At 38.1% G+C, this 27,935-nt stretch overlaps 1 protein-coding gene across 6 annotated transcripts in view; it reads left to right on the top strand.

Annotated features, from left to right (window-relative positions):
• Positions 1-27,935, top strand: part of hdac7a (histone deacetylase 7a) — a 75,419-nt gene that overhangs the window by 38,063 nt on the left and 9,421 nt on the right. For 5 of the 6 annotated variants that reach the window (XM_044116363.1, XM_044116344.1, XM_044116373.1 and 2 more), the window contains 19 exons: positions 10,876-11,039; positions 11,326-11,416; positions 12,056-12,176; positions 12,799-12,899; positions 13,500-13,622; positions 13,773-13,882; positions 14,910-15,011; positions 16,545-16,710; positions 17,852-18,060; positions 19,242-19,445; positions 19,614-19,836; positions 21,661-21,794; positions 21,950-22,070; positions 22,194-22,243; positions 23,326-23,433; positions 24,134-24,189; positions 24,970-25,057; positions 25,159-25,278; positions 25,362-25,459. In XM_044116363.1, the coding sequence (XP_043972298.1) occupies positions 10,920-11,039; positions 11,326-11,416; positions 12,056-12,176; positions 12,799-12,899; positions 13,500-13,622; positions 13,773-13,882; positions 14,910-15,011; positions 16,545-16,710; positions 17,852-18,060; positions 19,242-19,445; positions 19,614-19,836; positions 21,661-21,794; positions 21,950-22,070; positions 22,194-22,243; positions 23,326-23,433; positions 24,134-24,189; positions 24,970-25,057; positions 25,159-25,278; positions 25,362-25,459 (2,345 nt within the window). In that variant the 5' untranslated portion in view covers positions 10,876-10,919. The remainder of the gene's footprint in view (positions 1-10,875; positions 11,040-11,325; positions 11,417-12,055; positions 12,177-12,798; positions 12,900-13,499; positions 13,623-13,772; positions 13,883-14,909; positions 15,012-16,544; positions 16,711-17,851; positions 18,061-19,241; positions 19,446-19,613; positions 19,837-21,660; positions 21,795-21,949; positions 22,071-22,193; positions 22,244-23,325; positions 23,434-24,133; positions 24,190-24,969; positions 25,058-25,158; positions 25,279-25,361; positions 25,460-27,935) is intronic. The other variant, XM_044116392.1, reaches the window with a different exon arrangement.

The raw sequence follows: 27,935 nt of genomic DNA, 5'->3' as shown, positions 1-27,935 counted from the left end.
TTTGGTCCCCAAGTGCTTTAAAAAACCCCCCAAAAAAACCTGAATCCATTTAGTCTGAAAAGCATGTGGAATAAATGAGGCACGGCCTAACAGGGTTGTCAATAGCTTACTTAGTAGTTTTCCATGTTCCTATAATGGATGTGTTAGTAAGCAAGTGTGTGTTTGTCGCATTAGCCCGTTGCCTTCGGGCCGCGTTTAGTCATTAATCAGAGTCATTAAATGATGTCAGAGTTCTCTGCTTTTCGGTCATACCTTCAGCGTCAGAGCAGTGATTTGCTTTGTGTGACGGAGGGGTCAGAGGTGGGGGGGATGCGGTAATTCTTAACCATGCTCCAGTTGGTGGTGATTTTACTCTTGATAGTAGAGTTCACGGCGGCTGTGCTCAAAAGCACTGCAGCAGCGGCCACTGCATCACAACAGCTAGGAAGGGAGAAGGGAGGAAATGGGAGTCTAAACTGAGCTCTCAAACAGGAAGCTGTCATTGTTGAGCTTTTATAGACTCAACTTCCTGTCGAGTGTACCGCTGGTGTCACCATAGTTACCATCCCTGCTGTTAACGAGATGGACACTTCAAAGGTCCCTGAGTGAAAGTCGCAAGTGGTTAAAAATAACAAAAACAAAGAAAAAAGCAGTTTACTAAGTACAACCTTTTCATGTTAGTCTGGTCAGTTATTCCTCTCATTGAGGTTTTCTTTTTCTGTAGCCTTAATAGCATGCTCCATTTATCTGACTGTTCTGTTTTAAGCTGGGAGCAAGAGAAATGAGTGAATCAGACAGCTTGTTGTTGGACAGAGACGAGCGATGGTTGCAGAAATCGAGAGAAGTAGGGAGTGAAGGGTAAGAAAGGGAAGGAGTTAAAGAAAAAAAGAGGATGTGGCCAGCAGTAAAAGATGACTGGAGGGGAGTAGAGCTCTCTGTCTAATTATAGATCCTGCTGTGAGCTGGCTGAGGCAGAAGTGCTACTGGGGGTTTTACACTGCCGGTTATTTACATGACAAACACGGGTATGTGCCTTTTGATTTTGAATTTGGCGATTATGACATGTGCGTTTATGTGCATTTTCTTTTTTAGGATTTTTACAGCTTTGGACAAAGACATGCAACAAGTTGAAGGAGTCTTCCAGGAATTTGAAGGGTTGTTGTTGTGTGTTTGGTACCATATAAGCCTTTTAAACGTATGGAGAGAAGAAATCTTCTTCTTAGCTGTCATCCTCATCTGCTGCATTTGATGTTAAAACAAAAGCAGCAGATTTACGCAGTGAGAGAACAGAGAGCAGCGCCAGATGTTTGTGAAAACTCTGTGACAACTTTGGAAACTGGACCTGCACTTCATATCGCATCCAAGGTCCTCCATCAGTCAAACTCGAACTAAAACCAGAGATGTGCTGATCAAAAAGATTATGGCAGTTGTGGATTGCTTTTACTCCGGTTTCTAGTCGCACAATACCAATTTCAGACCTAAAAATGTGTCCTTCTGTTTTTTTGACATTTATTCAGTAATTGTCTGTGAACATTAAGTGCATACTTAAAGGCAAAGTGAGGTGGATGGTACATATCAACCAAAGCAAAGTCTGATCATACAGTAAATACACTGTAAAAAAAAAAAAACCCCAGTAAAAACAAAACAGAAAATGTTCTGATAATTTTCTGCCAGGACTTTTTCTGTTTCTTTATGGTTAATTGTACAAACATTTCCCTTTCCAAAAACCAGATTTTTACCGAGATTTAACAGGTTTTCATGTTATAATTACTCACAAACTAAAATTTTCCATATTTTTACAGCAAATTTTCTGTATATTCACAAACATTCCTAATACTTAAAAACAAACATTTTCCTTATATTTACAGTTCTCACAAACAGTTCTCTTTACAATGTTGTACATTTTAAAATATTTTTGTCATCCAAATCATTCAAGTATTTTAAGTAACCAGTTAACCTAAAAGTCAAGTTTTTGGACTGTTTAAGGAAGCCAGACTTCACTTTCAGACATCCAAACTCCTCTTCCTGCAAGGCAGTAGCTCCCACATGACAGCAGCATCAGAAAATTACTTTGACTAGATTTCCTCCTGCGTTTGGTCGTTAAGCATTTATATTAAGAGCAGAGGCGGTGTCAACGTGAGAGAACAGTCAGTAGCTGCGTTTCTATTTACCGTAAAATTGCTCAAATTGGAATTGATAAATAACTTCACTTTATACAAACACTGCAATTTTGAGAAAACATGGGTTTTTTGACAAAAGGTTTTGCACATCTACTCAAGAACAACACAAACAGCAACAATAGAAATGGTAAAGAATATATGAAATGCTGATACTTTAAAAACAATATAAAACTTTATTTTATGTTTCGATTGACTTTAAAGTAAAGCCACTGATCAAACAGCTAACTTTGAGTCTCTTTCCCTCATTAGCGACTTCCACACTGAGGAGTGTTGTTGTTGCCGCAGCCTGTTAGCAGTTAGTCATAGTGTGTTCACTGACTGATTTTTGCGTTTCCAACTGGAGGGTTAACCAGTGAGCAGACAGAAAACCTTCCAGTTTCATTCACTAGTCAATTGACAGACACTAGAAGTCGATGCAGAGCAGCTTTATATGACTAGAAATGTAAGGAAGGATTTATGATATGTCCAGGGTGTGCTCAGATCATCCGCCCAATGAGAGAGAGGCAAGAACAAGCACTATAGATGATGGATGGATGGACAGACAGACAGACAGACGGACGGCTGGTTGGTTGGCTGGTTTGTGTCCATTTTGGGCATGTACCTCTGAGTTTTTAAGCGTGCCACTTCACCCTACGCTGCAGAAGCAGTTGGGACTTCTTCCCTTCTGACATAAATGTGCAATATGTAGGGGTCAGAGGATCTAAATAATATGTTTTACTTTTTTTTTTATCTTATTCAATACATTATAATTATTTTTTAAACGCATAATACATGGGTTTTTTTTTTTCAGAATAATGCCCAAGGGACAACATGCCACTAACAGGAAAAGCAAATAAAAGCTTGAATCATTTTCAGTTGGCTTTCTTTTTTCTATACTTCTGTCGTGACACGTGTTGCATTATCTGCAGAAGTTAAATTGCACTTTCAGCATAAAGTTAAAATTTGACTTTGCTAAATGAGGAAATGGACAATAGTAAGAATTTGACGAGCTGCGCTGTTGAGATGCTTAGTGGCAGTTATTTCTGTTCAGCCTCAGGCTGCAGTGAGAGATTTTCTAGTGTTGCTATAAATGTGCTTTTACTTAAAATAGGTTTCATGTTATGCTAATGGACTTCTTTGTGCTTCATTAGTGTCTTATTTTATTTTAACATTTGGCATTGACATCAGCTGTGTCCTCACCCTTCCTAAGTTAGAGTGAGACAACCTTCAGCTCTGGTTGGTACCAGAGAACAAGCAACAAGTATCACACAGAGTTGGTCTGAAACGTACACACACCCCTAGTATAATACCAGATTGTTTTGATATAAAAAACACACCATGATAAGTCATTTCAAGCCTTTTAAAACATTCATCCTGTCCAATCCAACTGAAAAACAAACAAATATGTTAGAAGGAAAAAATATCTTCAAAAGCCTGTTACCTAAGTGTTCACACCCTTTTTTTAAAGCAACCATCAATTCAGTTTCATTATTCAGATTTAGTTCTGGCTCATTTTCCTCTCATGATGTCATTGTTTTGTTCATTTAGATATATGCTTTATCCTCAGTTACATCAAAAGAAAAGTAACCCCAGAGCATAACCTGCCACTACCATGCTTTACTGAGCACTCAGTGTTCATCTTGTAAAATTTGACCCAAAGATTTGATTTTATAAAGTTACCACTCATACCTTTTTATCTCTTCCGTTTTCCACCTTAAATGGGCCTCATTTGCATTCATTTTTTTATTTTTTGCATGCTGACTCAAACACTCCAAAAGTAATGAGATAGTCATTTACTGAAAGTAGCTGTTGGGGATGAGTGATTGAGCCACAGGCGCTCCTGTCGGTACAGTGAGAACAGGCGGCCATATTGCGGCTATATTTGGACATGTGAAAAAACAAGAGGCGCTGTCAGCTCTGTGCATCGTAACTTTGTTTTCTAAACCTGGTTGCACTGTCCTGAGTGTCATCTCTGTCAGCACAAGAGCGATTCACTAACATGCAGGTAGCCAAAGATTGCTGAGCAACTTGCTTTTCTTGTCTTTTTCCTGCCCTCTCCCTTTGCTTTAGGCTGAGCAGTTTGTATTTTTTTTCTTACTCTGTTTTGCACAATCTTAAGTTTTGCTGCCTGTGTTCTGCCATGTGGCATTGTGCTCTGATAAAAATACAACATTAATGTATTTCACTAGGAATTAGTGTAGTTGTGAAGTTGAAAGAAAGTGCTTTATAAAAGTTTTTCTAAAGACACACAGAGAATCTGAGCATAATTTTTCACATTATGGCTCAAATAGAGGACGTAACTCTAGAAAGGGTTTTTGCTAATAAGTTCCTCGGTTTAATAATAGATGACAAAATCAGTTGGAAACCTCATATTCAACATTTACAGAGTAAACTCAGTAGAAGTATATCCATATTGGCTAGAGCTAGACATGTATTGAATGCTAAATCACTTCATATTCTATATAACTCTCTGATTTTACCATATCTATCATATTGCTGTGAAGTGTGGGGAGTTAATTACAAGAGCTCTCAGAAACGAGCCATTAGAATCATCCATAATGTCGTTATTATGAGCATACAAACCCGCTCTTCATAATATCCAGAATTCTCAAATTTGTTTAGAATTTAAAATGGCTCAATTTATGTTCAAGGTATCTAAAAAGTTGTTACCTGAGCACATACAGAGCACGTTTTCTGAAAGAGAAGGGGGGTATAACTTAAGGGGTCACTCAAACTTCAAGATCCGCAATTTTAGAACAACAATAAAAAGCTTCTGTATTTCAATTAAAGGTGTAAAGTTATGGAATAAGTTACATGAAGATTTAAAACAAAGCAATAGTTTAACACAATTCAAAAGAAAGTACAAAGAGGTCATTTTCAATAGATACACACATGGGGACAGAAAGCAATAAGGTGTGTATTGAAGATAACAACTTGGTGTAAGGGTTTAGAAAGATAAACCAGCATAAAATGGGAAAATGTATAGGTAAATATTAGTAACTGTTACTTCTGACTGCCACTTTGATTTTGATTTTTTAATGACAGTAGGACTCGTTTAGGGTAGGAGTTTATAAGTTCTCACTTCTTCCTACCCCATTTTGAGCATGATATGTTAACTGAAACTAAAAATCTGTATTTTCTCTTCTTTCTTATGCACTTCTTGTTACTGTGCACTATGCTTTAAAAGTTTTCCTAAAGACACGCAGAGAATCTGAGCATCATTTTTCACATCGTGAAACATATTTCATATTTGGATTCAGGTCAGGACTTCACCTGTTTCTTAAAGTTAATTAAGTTAAGTCAATTTGTTTAGCACATAGAAGGTTAAAAAGATCCAGTTTTATAAAGGAATGGTTTCCCTGTGGACGGGGCCTCAGAGCTCTGCATGGCTCTTTGTTTCCTACACGGCATGTGGCAAACTGGCAAATGGGATTTTTACAACAAAACTTGGAAAAGCACATGTCATCTGTCGTCTGCATCATACGACAACACCTTCCCTCTCTCTGAGAACAAAAAAATCTGATGAGACAGAGAGTCACTATTGCATGCTCTGACCCAACCTGTAAAACCAGTCCCGATTAAACTGTGCACTCGCTAAAAATAAAGTAGGAACAGCTGGGAGGAATCAAAGGAGAGGCATTACCTTTACAACTCTGTGGGAGCGACTATCTCAGACAAACACACCTGTGTTTCATTTGGCCCGTCTGGAAAACACTCGCCTAATCTTCCCAACAAATCAGCACATTCCCAACGGTTCTGCTCTACCAGGCAAATGGTGTCTTCACTGCTGCCATGGTGATTTCCATAATATCACACATTGTCACACTCACACAGTTGTTATAGCTTTTGTTGCTTCTTTTTGTGTGTGTGTCTCTGTAGATTCAACTAGAGCTTTGGAGTTCAGAGCCTTATGTTACATTATGTTCTGTTTGCGCTCACCTAATCCTCTGTTTGTTCTTCTGACAATAGAAATAAAATAACAGTGAGATTACCGGGAGCGACTGTGACGCTGACTGTCAGGTCCACATTCCCCCCCAATTCATCCAGCGCCATGGATGTTTTAAAGCTGTAAAATAATGTACAATTAAAGAAAAACATAACTCAAATGATATAGTTTAATTGACTGAAGTAAAATAATTTCTTTCAGCAAAAGAAAATCATCCAGATCAAAAATCTGATAAGTTTAAGTGTCCCATCTGTGTCTTTAAAGTCAGATATGTGACTTTTTTCTTGTTCAGAGTTTCGGGCGAGAGGCGGGGTTCACCCTAGACAGGTAGCCCGTCTGTCGTAGGGCAGCAGCAAATATAATCAATAATTATTAATAATTATTGATATCAACTGATATGAAACACTTAATTTTGTCATCCCTACATGCAAATCGAGTAAACTCCACACAAGAGAAAACAGTGAAGTTGGGATTCTGAGCAGAAACATGATATTCTTCTGCAATATGAACATGGAGTTGCTTGGAGAAAGACTACAGAGAGAGGTCATGTGGATTCAGGAGTTTACAGCCAGTCTGTGAGCAAAGGGTCACGTTGTAAACATGGGAACTTAAACTGTATTTTCATACAAAACCTTTAGTCTGTCTGCAGGACCACAGGTCATCATGGGTCAAGTCATTAATCATCCAAACGGTCAGAAAGATTTTCCTCAGTCCCGTCATTTCAGAAAGTTTGAGCTAATCCAAATCCAGCTATTGAAAAGTTTAAAAGAAACATTTGGGTTCAGTTGAGATGCATTCAGTTTGTGGGAAATGAGAAACGAGGTTTTCAAATGAAAAACCTCCATCATTTAGTTACATTTGATTTCATATCTAATTTAGGTCTGTCAACATTAATGCATTAACACATACAGTTGATCTGAAATTGTGAACACCTGTTTATTACATAATGAATTAATAACTTTATTACATAATTAATTGAACGACCTGTTTTGACTAAGAGCCTCTCTCCCACAGAGGGTTTTCTAGTTCACAGTAGCGTGAAAGTTTTTCCGTGATAGCAGACATAAACAGAAGTTTAACATTTTTCAACTTGTTGCAATGTAGCACATCTGGATGGGTATTTGCCAATTTAGCCCATATTCTGATGCCACAGTGGCATCAGAAAGGGGCGAGGCATCTAAGTACTAGAAAATAAAATGTATCTTATCTGTCAATTATCCCCTGAACAAGTTTGCTAAGTTGTTTGCAAGTTTCCCTTAATTGCTGGGAAACTGCATCACCTGCTTTCTGCTACAAAAACATAAAAACCAGATAATTGTTTGTTTATTAGTTGGTTGGAGTGCAGCGGAAGGTTGGGCTTGGCTTGTGGCTCAAGCTTACAAAGTTAGTTCATACTGATTACTCATAATGCTAGTGTGATTAATCTGATTGCATTTTTAAGTCAATTGACAAAACTAAACTAATTAGAAACACTTTTAGTTATCAGATTCAGAGTCTGTGGTGACATCACTGTGTGCTTCTGCAGTTTCCCCGAATTTCAGGACAGGAGAGCAAGAAACAGAGACAAACTCACTGTTTCATTCTTCATTTCCTTTTATAAGCATATTCTCTCTCTGAGGGAAAATGTGTAAGAGAGAAAACATAATAAGTTATTATTCCCTGAGAATAATAACTTTATTATTCCTGGATGTCACTGGAGAAAAGCAAATGCTCCCAGCGCTCTGCGATGGTGTGAATGTTCGTCTCTTGCCATGAGACCTCTGTCATTCCAGCCGGCGTCTGCATCCGGGCTGTGTTTGGACTTCCTAATATGGAGTGGCACTGACCTGCACACAATCATTCACACACACTCTGCATCCAAGAGATCAACCAAAACAGAAATTTTGAGACATTCGCTTTCATTTCACTGTGTTTCCGCTGCGCCTGCTGGCGGCAGACCAGACCTCGTTCTGAGTGACATTTACTTCTCCAGAAGCAGCGAGATGAAGTTAATTTTGATCATCATCAGGGTGTGCGCGTGCGTGTGCTTGAAAGTGTGGTTTCACCATCAGGCAGGTTTGAGCAATCAGTGTCTGCTCCAGCCTGTTTCAGTGTTTGTGCACCTCATGAGAACGTGTGCAGATGCATCTGTTTATGAGAGGCGTGTGGGTTTTTGGAATGTTTACAAAGGTTTGCTCGCAAGGAAGTGTCACTCAGGTGAATGTAAAAGTGATGGAAGTAGTGTGAAATAGTGAGTGGATGGAGGAAAGAGTTAATTGAGTTAATTAAGTCAAGTCAATTTGTTTAGCGTCGCTTTTGTGTTTATTCTTGTTCGCTCCTGGTGCAGCTTATGCGACGGTTTGTTGCAGCTGCTCCTGATCTGAGTCACTTTTTTTTTTCTGTGCATAGGGAAGATCTCTGTGTGTCATGGACAGAAACTGCCTTCCCTCATCTCCCTCTCTGCCTTTTCCCAAGCTCTTCCCTTCCTTGATCCTGCATTTAGCGCCGGTTGAGGCGATATTTCCCAGTGACTCAGCCATGCTATGCAAATAGCCCCAACTGCATGCAAAGGGCATGGAAATGTGCAGAGTGCAGCAGCCAAACTAAGCTTATTACATTGCAAAAACATAAAAACGTAAGTGTTTTTGTTTAGTTTCTAGTGTAAATATCTTAGCACACTTGAAATAAAAGAAAACTAGCTTATAAGTCCAACTAGATCTAGGAGCTTGTTTTAAGTCAATACGTCTTTAATATTGATAAAAATTGTAGCTCCACTGGCAAATTATTTTATTCAAAATCATAAGTGAAATAATCTTCTTGTGGAACATGGACAAAATCAAATTCTGTGTTTTTGCAGTGAATGTAATTTTGCACTTTAATTCTGTATTGCTGTAGCGCTAAGGAGCCGTAACAGCTGGTGTCAGTAAACTTTACAATAGCCCCAACTTTTCATGCAAAGGGCATGGAAGTCACTGTTGAGTGTTGCACCATAAATAACTGCTATTACATTGTAAAAAACATAAAACGAATAGTGTTTTGTTTAGTTTCTAGTAAAATATCTTACTTTTATTGAAATAAAGACTAGCTTATAAGTCCAACTGCTGCAGTGAGCTTGTTTTAAGTCAATACGTCTTTAATATTGATAAAAATTGTAGCTCCACTGGCAAATTATTTTATTCAAAATCATAAGTGAAATAATCTTCTTGTGGAACTATTTTTTTTTATCAATATTATAAAACGATTGATTTAAAACAAGCTCCCATGTCTTGCCAAAAAGTTCCTTCTAGTTTGGTTTTGTCTGATTTTAAGTGTAAGATGGTTACACTAGAAACTAGACAAAAATACTTCAAATTCTGTGTTTTTGCAGTGAATGTAATTTTGCACTTTAATTCTGTATTGCTGTAGCGCTAAGGAGCCGTAACAGCTGGTGTCAGTAAACTTTACAAAAAACGTTTTCAGTGGATATTAAGAGGAAGTCTACTGTTACTCTTTCCAAGTCTTAGAGTGCAGAACATTAAGTTTATATATAATAAAAACTAGAGTTAGAGTAGAGGGAAATTTACTTTAGAGACTTCAGACTTTAGACTGACTTTATTATCATTTGTGCAACACATTTTTATTGAAATCTGTCAAGACTTTTTGTATTACTGCATCTGACAGGAACAATGTGTAACTCCAAAGTAACACTGGATTTCCTTTTGACGGCTCTTTATTAAATCGTGAAAACTACAGAAATAAAAGACAAAATTTTAGACATAAATACATTTACAGACAGACAGATGACATGTGTTCTGACAAAGGTTACTGATGGTCTTTAACCGATTAACTCTTTGTTCACTCTAAACCAAAATATTAAGTAATTAAAACACCGTAAAAACACCATAACCAATAAATTCACAAAACATTACAAACATAACTATAAAATACCTTGACTGCTAACGGAGACTGCTGCGTGTAGCTAGGTTCCAGGTTTCTGCTTCTTCTATGTTCGCATGTACACAAATCTCGCGATAACTTCCAACAAAATAATTCGAGTCGAAATAAAATACAATCATTTAACACAAATCTTAAAACATGAACCAAACAACTTAGAATACGTTATTCTAATTTTTAGAAATAAACATAAAATTTTTCAAGAAATAAATTATTTTAGTGACACTTACACAATGTATTGAGGTTCTAATATTATGAGGTTACTCCAGAATAAAATAAATACACTATAAAATATAAATATAAAAATATAAAGTGCAGGAATGACAATAAAATAGAAGTTATTTAGCTATGTACATGTGCAAGGTATGAAGTGGAGATCAGTTTTTGAGTGCAGTCCAGTTAAGAGTTCAGCAGTGGGAAAAAGCTGTTTTGGAACCTGAATCCATCCACATCAGAGTTCATCAAAGTTCAAATCCAACATGGCTGCCACACATGTAACACACTGCAATAGTCTCAAGCATCAACTTCTGATCATTTGTATCTGAAAAAATCATTGGCACACAATTTTATTTGAACGTTCAAATGGATAAAATGTGGAGAATTCATCATTATTGGTTTGGAATGCTAATGCGAGTTAGCCTGGTCTCGAAGCAGAACAAATGGTAGATTCCTCTTGTTTTCTTACTTTACATTGTAACATTATTAAATCCAAGAGTTCCAATTTTACCTAAATATTACATAAATAACTGCTTTCTATTACTACTTCTCTGATGTCTATAAAGCTTCTTTTTATCAGAGCCTTGTTCTATGTATTGGATGTTGTTAGTGAGGAGAATTATTGACGCCCTCCATGCTCTTTCTGTTGTCGGTCTTTTCCAGGTTTTTCCTGCGCTCTGTCAGCGTCCTGCGCCGCGTTCCTTCCCATGGACCTCCGGGTGGGAGAGCGGGGGACCCCGCTGCACCAGCCACTGCTCCTCACACCCTTCTCCCCACAAGGCCGCAGCTCCTTCTCCCAGCAGCAGCAGCTGCATCAGCAAATCAGGGTAAAGATCACTGCAATGCCAAGAGTTCCTGACCAATCAGGGGCAGCGTGAGTTTAAAACAGAAAAACAGAAAGGAAAAATATTTGTTCAGGATGTTATATTCTTCAGAATGTTCATCCATCCATCCATCCATCCATCCACTTGACTTTGGGGAAAAAAAGGAAAATATGAAATTTTGAAATTTAAAAAAATGTGTTGTAACTCTGAAAAGCATAGATAGACGAACTTTCTCAAGGTAATAACCCAACTTTATTTTTCGTCCTATCATTCTTGTCTAACATGTCAGTTTAACATGGAGCAGAGGAGACGGGAGCAGGAGCACCATGAGAAACATCAGGAACTGCAACAGCTAATGCACAAAGACAGAAGCCAGCAGAGTGAGTCTGCACACACACACTCTCTCTCGAAACCCTTTACTTTAATGACATGTTTCTGCAAGTTTAAATTAAGGTTTCAAACTGCCGTTCTTCATCTGATCTTTAAAAATAAGCATTTCTTAGAGTGCTAATCGTGGCCGTAGAGGAAAGTCCCCACAAGAAATCTGTGGCTTTGAATAGTGACGGAACTGCGTCACTTCACTTCTCAGAGGTGTTTGCTTTGAAACAACGACTAAATATAACCTGACAAGTGGAGCTACACGAGGGGAGTTAAATATAGAGTTGGGTCTGGGCGCATAAAGTCACTGGGTCAATATTGACTTGATTGCTCCTAGCACCTGCTGTCACCTGTGTGTGTACACATTTGCTTTCACATCGAAAACACACCCAAATGACAGCCAACACACCCACAGAAAAGTCTGACTCTCAAACACACGTATGAAAAGTGTGCTTTTGTTGGCCGAAACCGTTGGGTTTTTTTTAAGACTTTTTCTTGATGTGACTAATTATATCCCAACGTAAAACACTAACATGAGTCATGTGGACTGGACCGCTTACTTTATGCTGTAATTCTTCCATCTGTGTGTTGTTTTGCGTGTACATGTGTGTGTGTAACTGGTTGCTGTTGTCGATCTGCAGGCGCTGTGGCGAGTTCGGCGGTGAAACAGAAACTCCAGGAGGTGATTCTCAAGAAGCAGAAACAGGCGGCGCTTGAAAGAACAAACTCAAACGCCTTGAATGCACATCCTGTACCCTACAGGTGACGAAACATTCTCCACCTATTTATTGTGCTGCATTTGTTCTCATGCACTTATCTATGACACGAAACAAAACTCTTAAATCCTGAAATAGTTCTAACATAGAGTCGGTATAAAAAGAAAACTACAGGCTTTCAGTTCCAGGTTAGCACATTAATAAAATTATAGAAATAACTGGTCGAGACAAAGGTTATTATAGTTAACTAAAATAACAAGCACTGAAATTGAGAAAATATTTTTTGTTAACTGAAATAAATAAAATTGGAAAAAACTAGAACTAACTAGAACTAAATCATAGACTTCTAAAACTAAAACATACTGAAAATTCAGATATAATATCCTACGTTTTTTGTGTTTATGAATCTATTCAAGAGCCTTAAGTGAAATTCATTTGTTCCCCTGGCCATCGGCTGTTGGTAAATTACAACGGTCAGCAAGATGACGACAGCAAAAACTGACATAAAACACCAGCTGGTTGTTCAACTATATACACATATTATGAATATATACTGTACATAATATATTTTTTCAAAATTTGTCTTCTTTTAAGTATTTATTACCTGAATGTGATGTCATTAATTGCTTTAGTAATTGTGTGCATGTTTCTGTGCTGTGTTCTTCCAGAAAGCTTGGTCCAGACCCCAACGTTCCCGTCCAGCCTCTGGTCTCATCTCCACCACAACATCCATCTGACGGCCTGGAGGGGACGCCACTGCGCAGAGCAGGTAACACACCAGCTACATGTCCCATGTCCTAAATAACCAGTGAAAAATTTCTGCAGAGGATGTATGAGATTACGAAGTGAAATAGTTAAATTTCAATTAAAAAAAAAATACAGAGATTAAGAGTTTAGCAGCAATTTGACTCAACACCATAAAGTCAGATTAATCAATTACTTAATTATACATTTCTAACCTCTAGAGAAAGTGGTGTGATTTTAACAAAATAGATTTGAAAGTAAAACTTTCTTTGCTATTTCAGAGCAGATTAAAATTCTCACTGAAAAAAATAGAGCTCAGGTACAGATGGCAGTGGATAAATGGTTGTCAGTCATTTCCTTTAGCACATTTAGCAGTGTGTTAACGAGATTGATTGACAGCGCTAAGATCCTCGTCCTGACTCTCGTTGTTATGGACCAGCATTTCTCCAGAGAGCAATAGTAGCACAGGGAGGTAGAGAACCTTGATATTTTTTGACAGATTATCTGTATGATACCGTGCTGTCACGACATGGAGGCAGTTTTAAGAAATATGCTAAAAGCATATTTTTGTAAAAGTTACATACTACACACAGCTTTAATGACTTGCATATTTTTAATTTGTCAGCATCAGAGCCCAACCTGAAGGTGAAGCACAAGCTGAAGAACCACCTGAAAACACGAAAGAGTCCGCTCACCCGCAAGGAAAGCGCCCCGCCTACCATCAAGCACCGAACGTCGGACGTGCTAGGTAAACCTCACACATTACTGCTCTAATCTGCAAGTTTGATGAAGATTTGTTTATCTTATAACTGATGACCAGATCTCCTACTCAGCTGCTGTGTGTGTGTGTGTGTGTGTGTGTGTGTGTGCGTGTGTGTGTGTGTGTGTGTTTCACCAGACTCTTCCCCCAGTAGTAGCAGCACTCCAGTCTCTGGCTGTAGTTCTCCTAATGACAGTCTGCCCAATGAGAATGGACTGCTGCCCCCTGCAGGCGGGCCTCTGCATGAGGTTAGCAAACAAATTCATTAAAAATATCCAACATTCCCAATTATTTACACCAAGCTGCTGTGTCTTTAAGGTTTTGACAGATTTGATAGGAAAGTGATTCAAAGAAATGCCAATATTGTAAGTTGCTGATAGAAGAAGAAGAAAAACTAAAATATGAAGATGAATTAATGAGCTTTTGTGGAACAGCGGTTGGGAGCCATTAGGGTTGATGGGTTAATGCAGATGAAGACTTTTTTTAAAATTAGGATAAAACTATGACCCACTAATAGTTTTAGTGGGTCAAAAGTTGTGATGTTGTATATCACAAAAATGTCATATAAGACATTTTATTAAAAGCATTTGTTTTCATAAATAAGGAAAATATGAAGTTTTGGATATAGAAAGCTTTACAAATTCCTTTCCTATAAAAAAATAGTTTTTATTTGTTTGTTAATTTATTTTATGGTAGGTTTACTGTTTAATAAAATTGAGTACTTTGTGAAAAAATTTTTTTAAAAATGTTGGGGTTTTTTGGTCCGCAATTACTGTCTTGTTGAGGATTTTGGTCAATGTTACAAAAAGTTGAACATCTCTGATCTAGAATCTTCACACAGGCTCATTATTAAGTGTCAAAGCAAGAAAAAAAAGTAAACATGCTTTGATTGAGGTGAGAAGCTGCTCTGCAAACATTAACTTTGTCAGGACTTTGAGTAATGACATGTTTAAAGCAGCGACACAAGAGCTTGTTTGTCAGCTGGTTGCGCATAATTCATTTAATCATGGAAAGTCGGCCTCTGTTACACCTGCCTCGCTGTTTGACTGCCGTGTCGGGTGTCGGGTCGGTTAAACCAGAGACAAAGGTTTTCATCAGTCTGGACTGCCAGTCCTCAGACTACTGAATACTAACTACTGAACAACTCTGGAGATATTGTCAGGACAAACTGTCCGGCTTGTGAACATATAAAAAATAAAGTAAATATTAATCACGTTTAAAAGAAATGTTGAGTTCATGTTGGTTACTTTAGCAGTACCTGTTTGGTGTTGCCAGGCTCAGAAGTTGCTGCTCAGAGATGGGACCTTGTCTAACTTCACCATCCAGAATCCATCCACTCTGCCCACCATCACTCTGGGACTGCCAGTCAACCCCAGGGTAAGCGCATGTTTGGTTCATGTAGCCTTTATTCAGATTACCTCCTTTTTTATCATTTATTGCAATAAATTTCTTAAAATGATAAGAATTTTGATTTATTGTTATCACAATAAATTCCAGTTAATATTTGAAACTTCTCAAAACTGTCAGTATTGTCAGGATTGTTAGTTTTTCTATTTTAAACATAGTTTTTTTTTTCTTTATGAAAGTATGTATAGATGTCAACACAGTTTAAAATATGTGCTGTCATGTGGTCAGAGTTATACATTTCCCTAAGAAAGAAGCAAAGAATAGTTATTATCACATCTATTGTGACCATAACAGTACCACAAATTATTGTGATAAAACTTTAAGTCCATATATGCCAACCCTAACAGCACCTTTCACACATAAGATGGAGATCAAAAAGGATGAATGTTTGGGAAAGTACAGTGGAGGATCTGTAGTTCTGTGGGCCTGTTTTTCTCCCAGTCCTCCTTGGAACATGGTTTAAAGCTTCTGTATGTAACTTTTATAAACAACATGGCTTTCACATATTTGTTAAACCTGTCACTGCATCATAACAGTAGGAGACAGATAATCGGTGAAAAGATTGATTTGTTCCGCTTCCTCCATATGTTACTGCTATCTGTACAAATTCAACAAACAAACAATGGGAAACCATTTAGCATCCATCTGCTGACATCGAGGCCATGCTAACTGCATTAGCATTCACGACAGACTCCCGTGTGGTGAACCAGCTGTAGTGCAGCAGAGAGCAAGGGAGAAGGTCTGAGCAGCATGTACACAACCATGATTTGCATCACAAAGACCCTCCTCCTTGCTCTAATTGGTTGTTTTTGACCTAGCGATGTATTTCTGGAAGAGCTCCATCTTTTATGGATTATCTGTCTCATATTTTACTGTCACAACATGGAAAAAAAAAAGCAAAAACGAAAAACATGTTTTTTATTAAAGGTTCATTATTCAGTTTTATATATACGCATGGTTCCAAAGATACTTTGAAACAAAAATAGATGTAGATTTGTTGTGGTGCCCTCTGCTCATGATTTTTAACAAGATAATAATTCAAAACATATGGCCTAATAAACATAGTCAGAGATTCCCCTTTCTGTATTTTCCAACCTGTTGCAGGTTTTACAGCTCAGATAATTTAGTAAAAACCTAACTCTTATTTGTTTCAGGGTAACATTCGTAGCTGAATTAGTTTTCGCTTGTCTTCATCTGGGATTTAATAAGTGTGGAGGATGTTGTGTTCATGTGCGTTGGTTGTGCAGCAGTAAAGCGTTGAAAATTTGTCATTGAAAATCTCATTGTAGTTCATAAATACATATGAAACTTAGCTCTCCAATATCTTGCTTTTGAAAAGGGAAGTCGACAGATTAACAGGAGCATTGTTGATGTTGTTAAACTGCACTGAGGGTTTTTTTGGGGGTTTTTTATCAGCTCAATGTTGCAGGCTTTATGATCTGGTCAGTTTTTCCCTTTAGCTCCAGTCGGTGCTGAACTCCAGGTTTCCGTTCTGTGTTTCAGGCTGAGGTGGAGCTCTCCTCGCTGAAGGTGGGCCGTATTCCCGTGGTCACTGCCGGGGGCTCGCCTGTCTTCCTGCCGCTCAGCAGAGACGACCAGGCGGGCCAGATGAACCCACACCTGCCTGTCATCATCCTGGAGCCTTCTGGACTCATGCATACTCTGGGTGGTGAGACAAACACACTCACACACACACACCTATTTGTTGACACCTCTGGTAAAAATGTGTAGATTCCTTAAAAGCTCTTACTGTAACAGTGAATTTAAAATGTCTTGTTGTTTTGAGGGTTCATATTCATGTCTCAGAATAGATCCAGGTCACACCTTCTCTGCGGCCATTTGATGCTTTCATGAGTTATCTGGTTTTTGTCCGCCTCAGTGTTTATGTCTTCAGTGGTAACAGGTTCCTGTAAAAAATAGCGTTTCACTGCAGTATTTTTCTGGGTTGGATCATTTTGAAGAAAGAAAATATTTATTAGTTATCCTTACTCCATATTTGTTTGTTGGCTTCCTTTTCTGTTTTTCCTCCATCCCTCATGTCCTTCTTTCCTGCTGTTCTTCCTTCCTCCCTTCCTTCCTTTCTTGAACAAAATAAGCTTCATAGACTCGAACAACTTATCAGCATATAGCTAGCATCTGATAGTTGTCATAGCGACTCAAAATGCCCCTCCATGCTACAGTTCTCTTCCTGTCTTCCTGTTCAGACTTTCTTTTTCTCCAACAGTTTAGTTTCTGAGCTGAGTGGCTGCTCCTGCATCCTGACATGCAAATCAGCAGTACATCTACAGCACTTTAACTCTGGACTAAATATGAGTCTTTTATGCATTTTTAATGTGAAGCCATGTTTCTAAAATAAGAGATCATTTTTATTTTAAGGCTTTTTACACATCAGTCCCAGGGCTGCTTAAATATTAGTCTGTATCCTTATTTCACACACTTCCTCAAATGCATCTCAAGCTGCAAAGCTTTGCAATCTCAGATGCAGAAGTCGCATAAAAAATTAGCTATTTTATTCTCACTTCTGGTTCCATTTTTAACTTGTGCATCTATGATTTGTAAATGGAGTTCTCACTTTCTGACAAGTTAGAGCACTACCAACTGCTTACTTTGGTAATGTTTCTCCTATGTGCAGCAAATAACAGCTGAATTAATACACCCATCTAAAATTCTTTAAACTGAATTAATAGGTTGTCAAATTATATGCTTTATAATCCATGAAGTAATCTGGTTCTGTAGGTGCAGTTTTGCATGTGATAATCTGATCCATATTGCATGAATTTGCCATTTTCCTCTCTCCTCTTATCGCCCAGCAGTGCCGGGCCTCGACCCTGTCCCTTTGCAGTTTGCGCCGCAGTTAGACCGGCTGTCTCCAGGGGGCGTTCAGGCCCACAAGCCGCTGAGCAGAACCCGCTCAGAACCCCTTCCCCAGAGCCCGCGGGCCCTCCACAACCATCTCCTCCAGCAGCAGCACAACGCACAGCTGCTGGAGAGGCTCAAGCAGCAGACGCACCTGGGAAAGGTACCGACACATTCTGAGCCACGTTTCATAAGACCTGTTCAAGAAAAAAACACAAAGTCCTACCAAGTAATTTAGGTCTGGTTTCTAGTGCAAACATCTCATTACAGATGAAACAAGACAAAACTAACTTAGAAGTAGCTTTTCAGCAAGAAATGTGAGCTTGTTTTAAGTTAATAATTCATAATATCGATGAAAAAGTTTTAGTTATACATGACATAATTTGACTGTGGAACTGTATTTTTCATCACTATCAAGGAATTATTAACTTAAACTCACATTTTTTGCTGAAAAGTTACTTATAAGCCAGTTTTGTCTTATTTCAAGTGCACTAAGTCTAGAAACTGGACCAAAAATACTTGGTAGAATTTTGTGTTTTGCAGAGTATAAAGGATTTATGTAGGACCTTACCCTGAATTATTTTATATTTTATCAACCACAGAGTTCAGTGTGTCTTATATGTATATGCAGTATATATATGGTTGATTAAAGTGTAGTGAAAAGAAAATATGTTTTTAAATAAAAAAAAATGAGTTAATATATTCAGCCTTTCCTGAGTCAGTGCTCTGTAGAGCCACGTTCTGCTGCAGTTTTAGAGCTTTTTTCTGCTTCCTCTTTGCAAAATGGTTCAGAATCAATCGGATTGGGAGGAATAGTGTCTCTAAACAGCCATTTTTCTTTGTAAAAAATATATATACATGTCAAGATTTAATGATTATCAATACTTTCAGTCGAAGTTTAAAAGCATTGCAAATCTTTTTATTTTAAAATAAAAATTTCAAAAGTTATAAAATAAGACCTGCACCATGTCAGGAATATACAAAGAAAAACAGCCTTAAATATTCAGTGAGAAGTGCTGTGCTGTCCGGTGTTGTGTTTGCTTTTTAAAAATAATAAGAAGCAACATTCAAGATGTGCTGACAGTTTTAAGGTTACAGTTTTAAATCGGTGCACCTCAGTTTCAGTTTCACAAGTAGTTTCACTGCTATGTTTTTAGCACTACTGCGATGACTCCAGTGTGACACTTAATTTAAAAAAATAAAAATAAAAATCCAGTTTCATTATTATCAGTAATACGTCAGACTTGAACTGTCCGACAAAAATGTGATGTAGTTCTCCCCTCTGTCTCTTAATTCATCGTCTTTTTCATATCTGAATGATCTCGGCATTTTGTCTGCCTGCAGCTGATGTCCAAGTCCAGCGAGAAACCCAGACTGCATCAGATCCCGTCTGAGGATATGGATTCTGAGGATGGCGGTGGAGCTTCACCTACGGAGACCAGCTACCAGAGCAGAGTGCGGGCAGAGTCACTGAGGGAGGCGGAGCCAACTGGATCCAAAGCCCATGAAGAGCAAATCAACCTACAGCATGCGCTCATTCTCAACCAGGTTTGGGGAAAAAAAATCACAAACATTCCCCCACAGAGAGTTCAGTAGAAGCAGGCAGCTCATCTGCTGTTTATCCTTATTCCTCTAGATGGCGACATAACTCTTTAAAAAGCAGATTCTTTGTTGTGTCTCTCCTTGACGCTGTTCTGTGTCTTTCCCTCCGACCAGTCGTTGCTCTATGAACAGCAGAAGCAGCTGCAGCAGATGCATCAGCAGATGGAAACCCTGGCTGTGCCTGTGTTCCGCGGCGGCGGGCCGGCCTGCGGGCCTGGCGTTCATCGGGCGTTGTCTCGTACACGCTCGTTGCCAGCCTCCACCTCGCTCACTCCACCTGAGAACACCCTGAGCCTGACGCCGCAGGACGCTGTCAGCAAACCCCGCTTCACTACCGGTGAGTCACGTGTCCCAAAGGTGCCGACGTAAATATGAGAGAACACAAATCTCATTTCTCTTCAGCAGGGGCGTCGCTAGATTTTAAGGAAAAGAGGGGCTCTGCCCCCAGGAGACAAACAGGATTGTACATTTCTCAAACAGCAACCAAACGGACAAGTTCCACTTTTAAAATAATGTTCAGGGTAATAAAAACATCTTCTACAACAAAGTATGACTGTAAATAACCAATCACTATAATGAAATTATTTCCTAGCAAACAATAATTAGATTTTTTTTGTGGCTCTGGTAGCCTTTGTGCAAAATGTCATGCTTTCTAACAATACAATCCATATTTTACACCAACCCCACAGACTATTATTCTATGAATTAAAATAATATTAGAGTTGAAAATTATAGTTGGTTTAATTATATATATTGAGGTGGCTGTTGTTTCAACCTTCCAGACCTCTCAGGTCTTCTGGTTCTGTAGAAGCAGCATTCACCTTCTATGCACGACTAATCTGGAACAAACATCCAGAAAACTGAAAAACAGCTGAAACACTGAGTATTTTTAAATCTAAACTAAAACCCCCACCTGCTTAGAGTTGCTTTGAATCATAATAATGAAACATTGACCAACATGTTTGTCACTGGTTTTCTAATTTAGTTACTGTATGATGTTTTTATCACTTTTTATTTTGTGTTTTTAAGACGTAAAGAACTTGGACCTGCCTGGTTGCTGAAATTAGATACTCAAATAAAGTTGATTAATATTTTAACTTAAATTCTGGCCACATTATAGTAAATTTGCTGACAGGTAGGATACAGGTAAGCCTGTCACAATAAGCAAGAAATCAGTTGATCACATTTCTTGCTTATGTGATAAATCAAAGTTAGCTCAATAATTTCCAGTCACATAATTGTTTATTTTCCTTATGAATCTTATTCACTTCCAAAGAGACCGGATGACAAAAGGCATCACTCTGATGCTTAACTGGCAGATTTGGTTGTTTTTCATAATGATTAATACTTTTTGAAGGATGATTTTGTTTATTGAGACTTTTTAGTCCATTTTATTAATGCTTTCCATTGTGAGTGACTTTTTTAGGATTTTATTTATTGCTTTTGTTTATTTTATGTGTTTATTTGAGATATTTAAAATGTCTTCCAGTTCTAGTGTTAAGTGTTGTTTGGAAATGAAAGTTTATTGGTCTTTGTTTAATGTACTTAACATTATAGTTAAGTACATTAAACTTAACTATACTATACTTAACATTATAGTATTGTTTTTTTTTGTTGTTTTTTTGCAATAATATATAATAATTTCTTGAGTAATTGATTGTCCAGAAAAAGTTGTTGTGACAGGCCCAAATTGTCACAATTTAAATTTGCACACATTAAACTTGCCTTTACATGTTTGACTGAGTTTGTTAAGCTATTGATGTATTTCAGTTTGCTGTTCTGGTACAGAATCATAACTCAGTACATTTTTGTCTGTTTTAGAAAAAACCCCAGAAACATTTAAAGTCCATTTAGCCACAGTTTTTCTGTATCGGATCAGCATCAACAGATGCTAAACCTCAGATATTGACATTGGTATCAGAAATCAAATGCATCCCTATTTGTAACACCTGTAATTTGCATAATATCTGAATATTATTATTTTTTAAACATCAAACAGGGTAGATGTAAATATAGGATTCTTTTTGGAAGTGAAAGGATTTTTTAAAAAGGTTTTCTGCAGATTTTTACTTCAGGCCTGGACTTTTCCCGGATATGAGAGTAGTGAACATGCTACTGAATATTAATTATTATTTTGTTGTCTCTTTTTTTCTTTCTTCAGGGCTAGTTTATGACTCTCAGATGCTAAAACACCAATGCACATGTGGAGACAACAGCAGTCACCCAGAGCATGCTGGGAGAATACAGAGCATCTGGTCACGACTGCAAGAGAGAGGCCTGAGAGGGCAGTGTGAGGTAAAACACACACAAATACTCACAGTTAGCGTTTAAGGAATGACTTTGCAGGTTACTGTGTACAAATATCTGTGTTCTACCATTTCCCCTTCCTTGTAGGATTTAATGTAAATCTGCAGAGTTTTCAGAGAAGCCTTCATGTTTTGCTCTTGCAGAGTATCCGCGGTCGGAAGGCCAACCTGGAGGAGCTGCAGTCGGTCCATACGGAGCGCCACGTGTTGCTTTACGGCACAAACCCCCTCAACAGACTGAAACTGGACAACCGCAAACTGGCTGGTAGGTCATGCCCTGCACCAATAGATCCAAACGTTAGAGAAATGTGTTCTCTATTCAGAACCATCAAATCTACATTGAAGATAAAACATGCTAAAAATAGATTCAACTGTTTCTGTGTTACAGGAATCCTTTCGCAAAGGATGTTTGTCATGTTGCCATGCGGCGGAGTCGGGGTAAGAGGAAACACTCATCTTTTAGTGGAAGCTGCTTAATACGTCCAGATTGTTGTTTTGATGAAAGGTGATATTGTTTTAAAGAAAGATGGAAAAAATGAGCAAAAGAAAGATGACAGGAAAGACATCAAAGAGAGAAAGAAAGCAAGCAGACTTGGTCCTCCTGACAGCCTGTGTCGAATCGTGACAGTTCAGACTAATGAAAGCAGCATGTCCGTGACCAGGGATGAAAAATATGCTTTGGATTTTTACTGTCAGCCAGATGGACAGAAAAGAAGAAAACAAAAATAGAATTATGGAATTATGAAAACATAAAATGATGAGATTAAAGATATAATTCAGAATTTTTTTAAGTTACTTTGTGTGAAGTTATTATGAGTAGCATTCACTTTGCGTGAACTTGTGGTAGCTTGTTAAGAAGTGGGGAAAAAAATCCCTCATAGTGTTGTTAGGATTATTTTAGTGAATTAAAACAAAGCGAAAATGTTAACTTCTGCTGCAGAGAGCACCTCAGGGTTGTTCAAAGTGTGGTCTATGGGCCATTTGCGGCTCCTGGATTGTTTTTGCACGGCCCCCCAACTGCAATTTGACAATCCTATAAATTCGGTGGTTGATGGAGGTGGAGACTTTGATTTATGACAAATTTAAATCCTTGTGTAACAGTAAACCTAGAAAGTACAAAACAAAGTATTTTCCTTTTTGTAACCACAATTTGGTCTCATTTTTAAATTTCATAGTAAATTTTTTTTTTTTTACTTGAAAGTAGACTATGGTGTACCCAAATAGTATTTTGTGACTAAGTTCAAGTAATTGAACTTTGTTAAATTTTCAAAAGGCCCAAGGGTGACTAAATTTTTTTTTTTTTTAGGTGCACAGAACAAACAAAAAGTGATTTTCCTTTCCAGAGAAAATAGAAAACAGTCAACCTACAAAATATCTATGTAGTGGAGGCTGTTTTTTTAAGACAGCCTTATTTGTGTTTTGATCTACAGTAATTCTCTGCTACTCTACTACATATATGAAGTTTCCTGGTCGTAGAGGAGTGTATGTCTAAATGTTGATATGTTTGTTGTGATGGACAGGTGGACAATGACACCATCTGGAATGAGTCACATACTTCTACAGCATCACGCATGGCGGCGGGCAGCGTCGTTGAGCTGTCATTCAGGGTGGCCAAAGGAGAGCTCAAGGTCAGAAACCAGAGAGCAGCCGTACTAAACCGTTGCTGAAATCAGATAAAAAATGTTTCCTTCAGTTACAATTAATGCTGAAACTTGATGTAAAGTGCATCTACAATTCAGATTAAGGCATGGATAATAACCTGCTCTGCTATGTATTTTTTCAGTTTGTTGAACTTAAAATAACTGTAACAGAACGATAAGCAGGAGGAAGCAGCAGTTACAATCTAATCAATGTCCTTCAATGTAAGATTAGTCTTTTAATTTAGACAGATGATATGAAACTAACATTTTATTGCATTTGGTCCTAGTTTTAATATGTATGCTTTTATGGTAGCAAAGTAGAGAAAATTATAGTTTAAGCACAAAATTAACAATCATAGACATTTATTTCCTTTCAGGATGATAGTTTTTCCCATTAAGGATACGATAGATGAACAAATATTAATTTACTTCTTATTAACCAACTAGGTTGTTTAGTGGAAGAACAAGTTTGTCATTGGTAGAAAGAATCATATCTGTTTTTGCCATGACTATTTCAGGTGATCTTAATTGTTCATAAAAGATTTGTTTTACTGTGTTAAAGATGGAAAACTAAAACAAATCATTTAATATTATATTAGATTTGTTATTGCAGGTTAAAATGCAGCATGCTAACAGTAGCATCATAATTAATGAGACGCAGGTTAACACGTCTTTATCTGCTGCACAGAACGGCTTTGCTGTGGTCAGACCGCCAGGACATCACGCAGATCCCTCCAACCCAATGTGAGTGTGTATATATGCTCTGTGTTTTATACGACCATGGTAAATGTACTTTTTTTCTTTCTTGTCGTTTATTCAGCACCACTCTTTCTTTTGTTGTTGTTCGTTTCTGAGTTTTATTTTCCTCCAAAACCCTTTTTGGAATACTCTTATTTGTTTTGAGACTATTTTCAACAACTTTTCCATTGTAAATACTACAGAGCCATTTCTTAGTAATAGAAGCTTGACAAAGCAATAGAACCAATGCCATAAACATTTAGGTAATATTTTGAGAAATGTGTCTGTGATCAGATTTTGTGTTCAGAATTTACAGAAGTGAAATGTAAGTAAGATATGACTAATTTTAGCAGGACCTTATGATAACAGTCCATCTAATTCAGGTTTAGAATATTGCTTTGATAAAAATATGGATATTAGATATATCTATCTTTTTATGGATTTTATACTTTATGTTTGGCTTTAAAACCAACAAACCATAATTTATTTCTATTTTTGAATCTTCCCTTGATCTGATCCAATTTTACATTTCAATCAAGAAAAAGTCATATAATTAATTCCTTTAATTTTCCAATAAAACTGATTCTGATTCAGTATTATCTATTGCTAACAACATCTTAATAACATTTTAATGCTTTCATCAAACATGAATTATAAAACTAATCAAACAAGCAAAAGGAAATAGTAACACAAATTAGTTCATAATTGTAAGATTTTCTGTTCTAACTAAACTTGTCATTTTTCATGTTTTCATCTAGCTTTTAATTTTCTGTGTTTGTCTTTTAGGGGTTTCTGTTACTTTAACTCTGTTGCCATAGCTGCCAAGCAGCTCCAGCAGAAGCTCAATGTCAGCAAGATCCTCATCGTCGACTGGGTGAGATGTCGCCCAGTTTTACTCTGTCAGGAAAAGCCTTAATAAAAATGTATATCCTGTCCGTGTTCTATTTATTTAATTAGTGGATATTCTTTCTATAGGATGTTCACCATGGTAACGGCACCCAGGAGGTGTTCTACAGCGACCCCAGCGTTCTGTACATTTCTCTTCATCGCTACGATGACGCAAACTTCTTCCCTGGCAGCGGTTCACCAACTGAGGTTGGGTGAAAATCGGTCGTATCTTTAGTGAAAAGCGACGCGTCAGAGAAACACTGGGTCTGACTTTGTTTTCTGGGTTTTAGGTCGGTTCTGGAGCCGGCGAGGGCTTCAATGTGAACATAGCCTGGACCGGAGGCTTGGAGCCACCCATGGGAGATGCCGAGTACCTCGCTGCGTTCAGGTACAAGGGATATATCTCAGTTAATTGGTTTGACGTTTTTATTGATTAGCACTAGAATCATCCACACAAGCATTAATTAGAAAATTTCCCCACATATCCTTCACACCGAGCCACAACAAACAGCCTGGCCGATCACCGTCTCGGCTCCACATTGTCTCTGACGCACGTCTGGCGTAATTCAGAATCTTTGTCATTTGGAGAGCATGTGTTGGCTGCTCCCTGGTTTTTCCAGCAACCTCAGATGTTTTACTGTAACTACTCTCCAGGTCTCGTTTTCGATAGACTGCGGATGTCTGACTTCCTGATGGTGGGTTTGATAATTGTCACTGGTGGGTGTTTAGTACCAATAAAGATTCAGTCGTGTGGTCGTTTTGGTTGTCTGCGATATTAAACCTCGAGAAAACGTGGGGAAACTGTGGTTATGGGAAAAAGGGCTGCAGCGGAGAGTTGACAGACACACACCTGCATACTTGTTTTCGCATAGAAACAAACCAAATCCATGTTTCTATGATTCTTCTAAGGAATGGATCAAAATTTATAGAAAACAGTTGAATGTCTGCTGACATTCTGCTTGAAATGTGTCGATCCTTCAGATGTAATAGCTTTTATATGACTCTTAAAGCTAGTTTTAAGAAAAAATGAACTATATTGTGTAGGATGAACCTGACCGCTGGCGTTTCTGCTGACTGCACCAGTAGAAAGACAGAGATGTTCAGTGTGACGGCGTTCCCTCTCTAGAGTGTTTCTGAGACAAAGCAGGTCACGTTTAATGGCAATAAACAATAAGTGTCCAGTTTTTAGACACGTTGGATGTTATAGTTTACATCCAAAAATGATGCACACGGGCATAACCCCGGAGGGCAAAAGGCCAATTTTTTAACATGCCATCTGTAACTGCGCTGACTGTCTAGAACAATTTTGTTACCTAAATGAAATCTGTACATGTGGCTATTACTAATTTATTGCAGTGTCCCACAGCAAACGGAAGGATAACTCAAAATCACTTGTATTCTTTTTTGCTCGTTCTCTGGGTCGGATGTGCTACACATAGGCCTGTTACCATAGCAACCGACTGACAAAGGTTTCACTAGCGTATCAGTATTCAACACCAAAAAAACACACAAACATTTACTGCACAAAGAACAGAAAAAATTGTTACAGTATTTTCAGGCTCGATGTTTATTTTGCATTTATTAATAAGTGATGGTATGATCACAGCGATGGCTGATTAGCTCATTTAAACACCTTTTCTTCTGATGTTCTGCTAGAGAGTAGAATTATGGCTCACTTTTTTTTTAATTGAAAAGAAACTGAATTCAGCAACACATCTCCATGTTAAGGTTGTCAAAGTCAAGCTAGCATAACTGACCCCTCCCTCACAATTTTTTTAATTACAACTTTTTATTGACCTGTGAAATTGTGATACCCTTGGATGTTGTTTTCCAGTTGTAGTGTTGACAATTAGCAGCAACACATTGTGTCCCTTTTTCTTTTATATATGATACACACATGTAAGATTAGGACATTAGCACATTATGTTGACAACTTAACAGCTAAAACCAGTGCTAGCTAATCATCATCAGTGAGCAGGTTTTTGTCATCTTCCTGTTGGAGGACGGACTTCCACCGCATTCTCAACCTTGTAGCCTCAAACAGATTTCCTCCTGGAATTGCCCTCCATTTAGTTTATAGCATTTTATCATAACACGCTTAGTTATAGTTTAAGATTTTAAGATATATATTCTGATCTTCAAAGTATATTTATTGTGTTAGACCCTAACAAGGTGCTTTAAAGACCCCTCACTCTTCATCACCACTTCTTAGAGCCGGTTTGTAGCATAGAGCGCTTTCAAACATTTTATGGTTTGAATGAAAAAAAGTCTTTACCAGAATGTGTTTTACAAGGAAAAGTTTGTATGCGTTCATGCTTGAAAGAGGCTGCTTTGCTGCCTTTTCACCGTATCCCTGCACTCCTACCTCCCCACCCCCTCAGTTTCCATCACGCCAAGCCTCGCCAATAACCGGCACGTTCCCCCTCTTCCTGTCCTCTCTCCTTATTGATCTTTAATAAGCATCCCCTCCTCTCCTTTAACCTCACCCCGCCCTGTTCCCATCAGGATGCCTGTAGTTACGCGCTCCGGGGGGACCGTGCTAGTTTTTAATGGGCCTACAGAGGAGGTGGGGTTGGTGTTTTGGCGGTTTACTGTTGTTTACGAGAGCGAGTGAAGAGTGGGCTCATGCTCTTTGCTTCAAGGAATCCTTGTGGGAATCAAAATCTTTCTGTGTTTGTACGATTTGTGTTTACGTTTCTATGCAAATTCTGAAACTTGTTTGTACTTTTTGACTCTTTGCATCCTCTGAGCTCATGTTGTCCGTTTGCACGGTGGTATGAAGGGGAGGGAGGTCTACTTAGTCCCCAGGCAGAATAATGAAAGTAAATGGATCCCAGATGGACTGCTTTTCCTCTCTCTCTTTC

This window comes from Gambusia affinis, linkage group LG01, assembly GCF_019740435.1.
Source record: "Gambusia affinis linkage group LG01, SWU_Gaff_1.0, whole genome shotgun sequence".
Classification (NCBI taxonomy): Eukaryota; Metazoa; Chordata; class Actinopteri; order Cyprinodontiformes; family Poeciliidae; genus Gambusia; species Gambusia affinis.
This window is presented reverse-complemented; position numbering and strand designations above follow the sequence as displayed.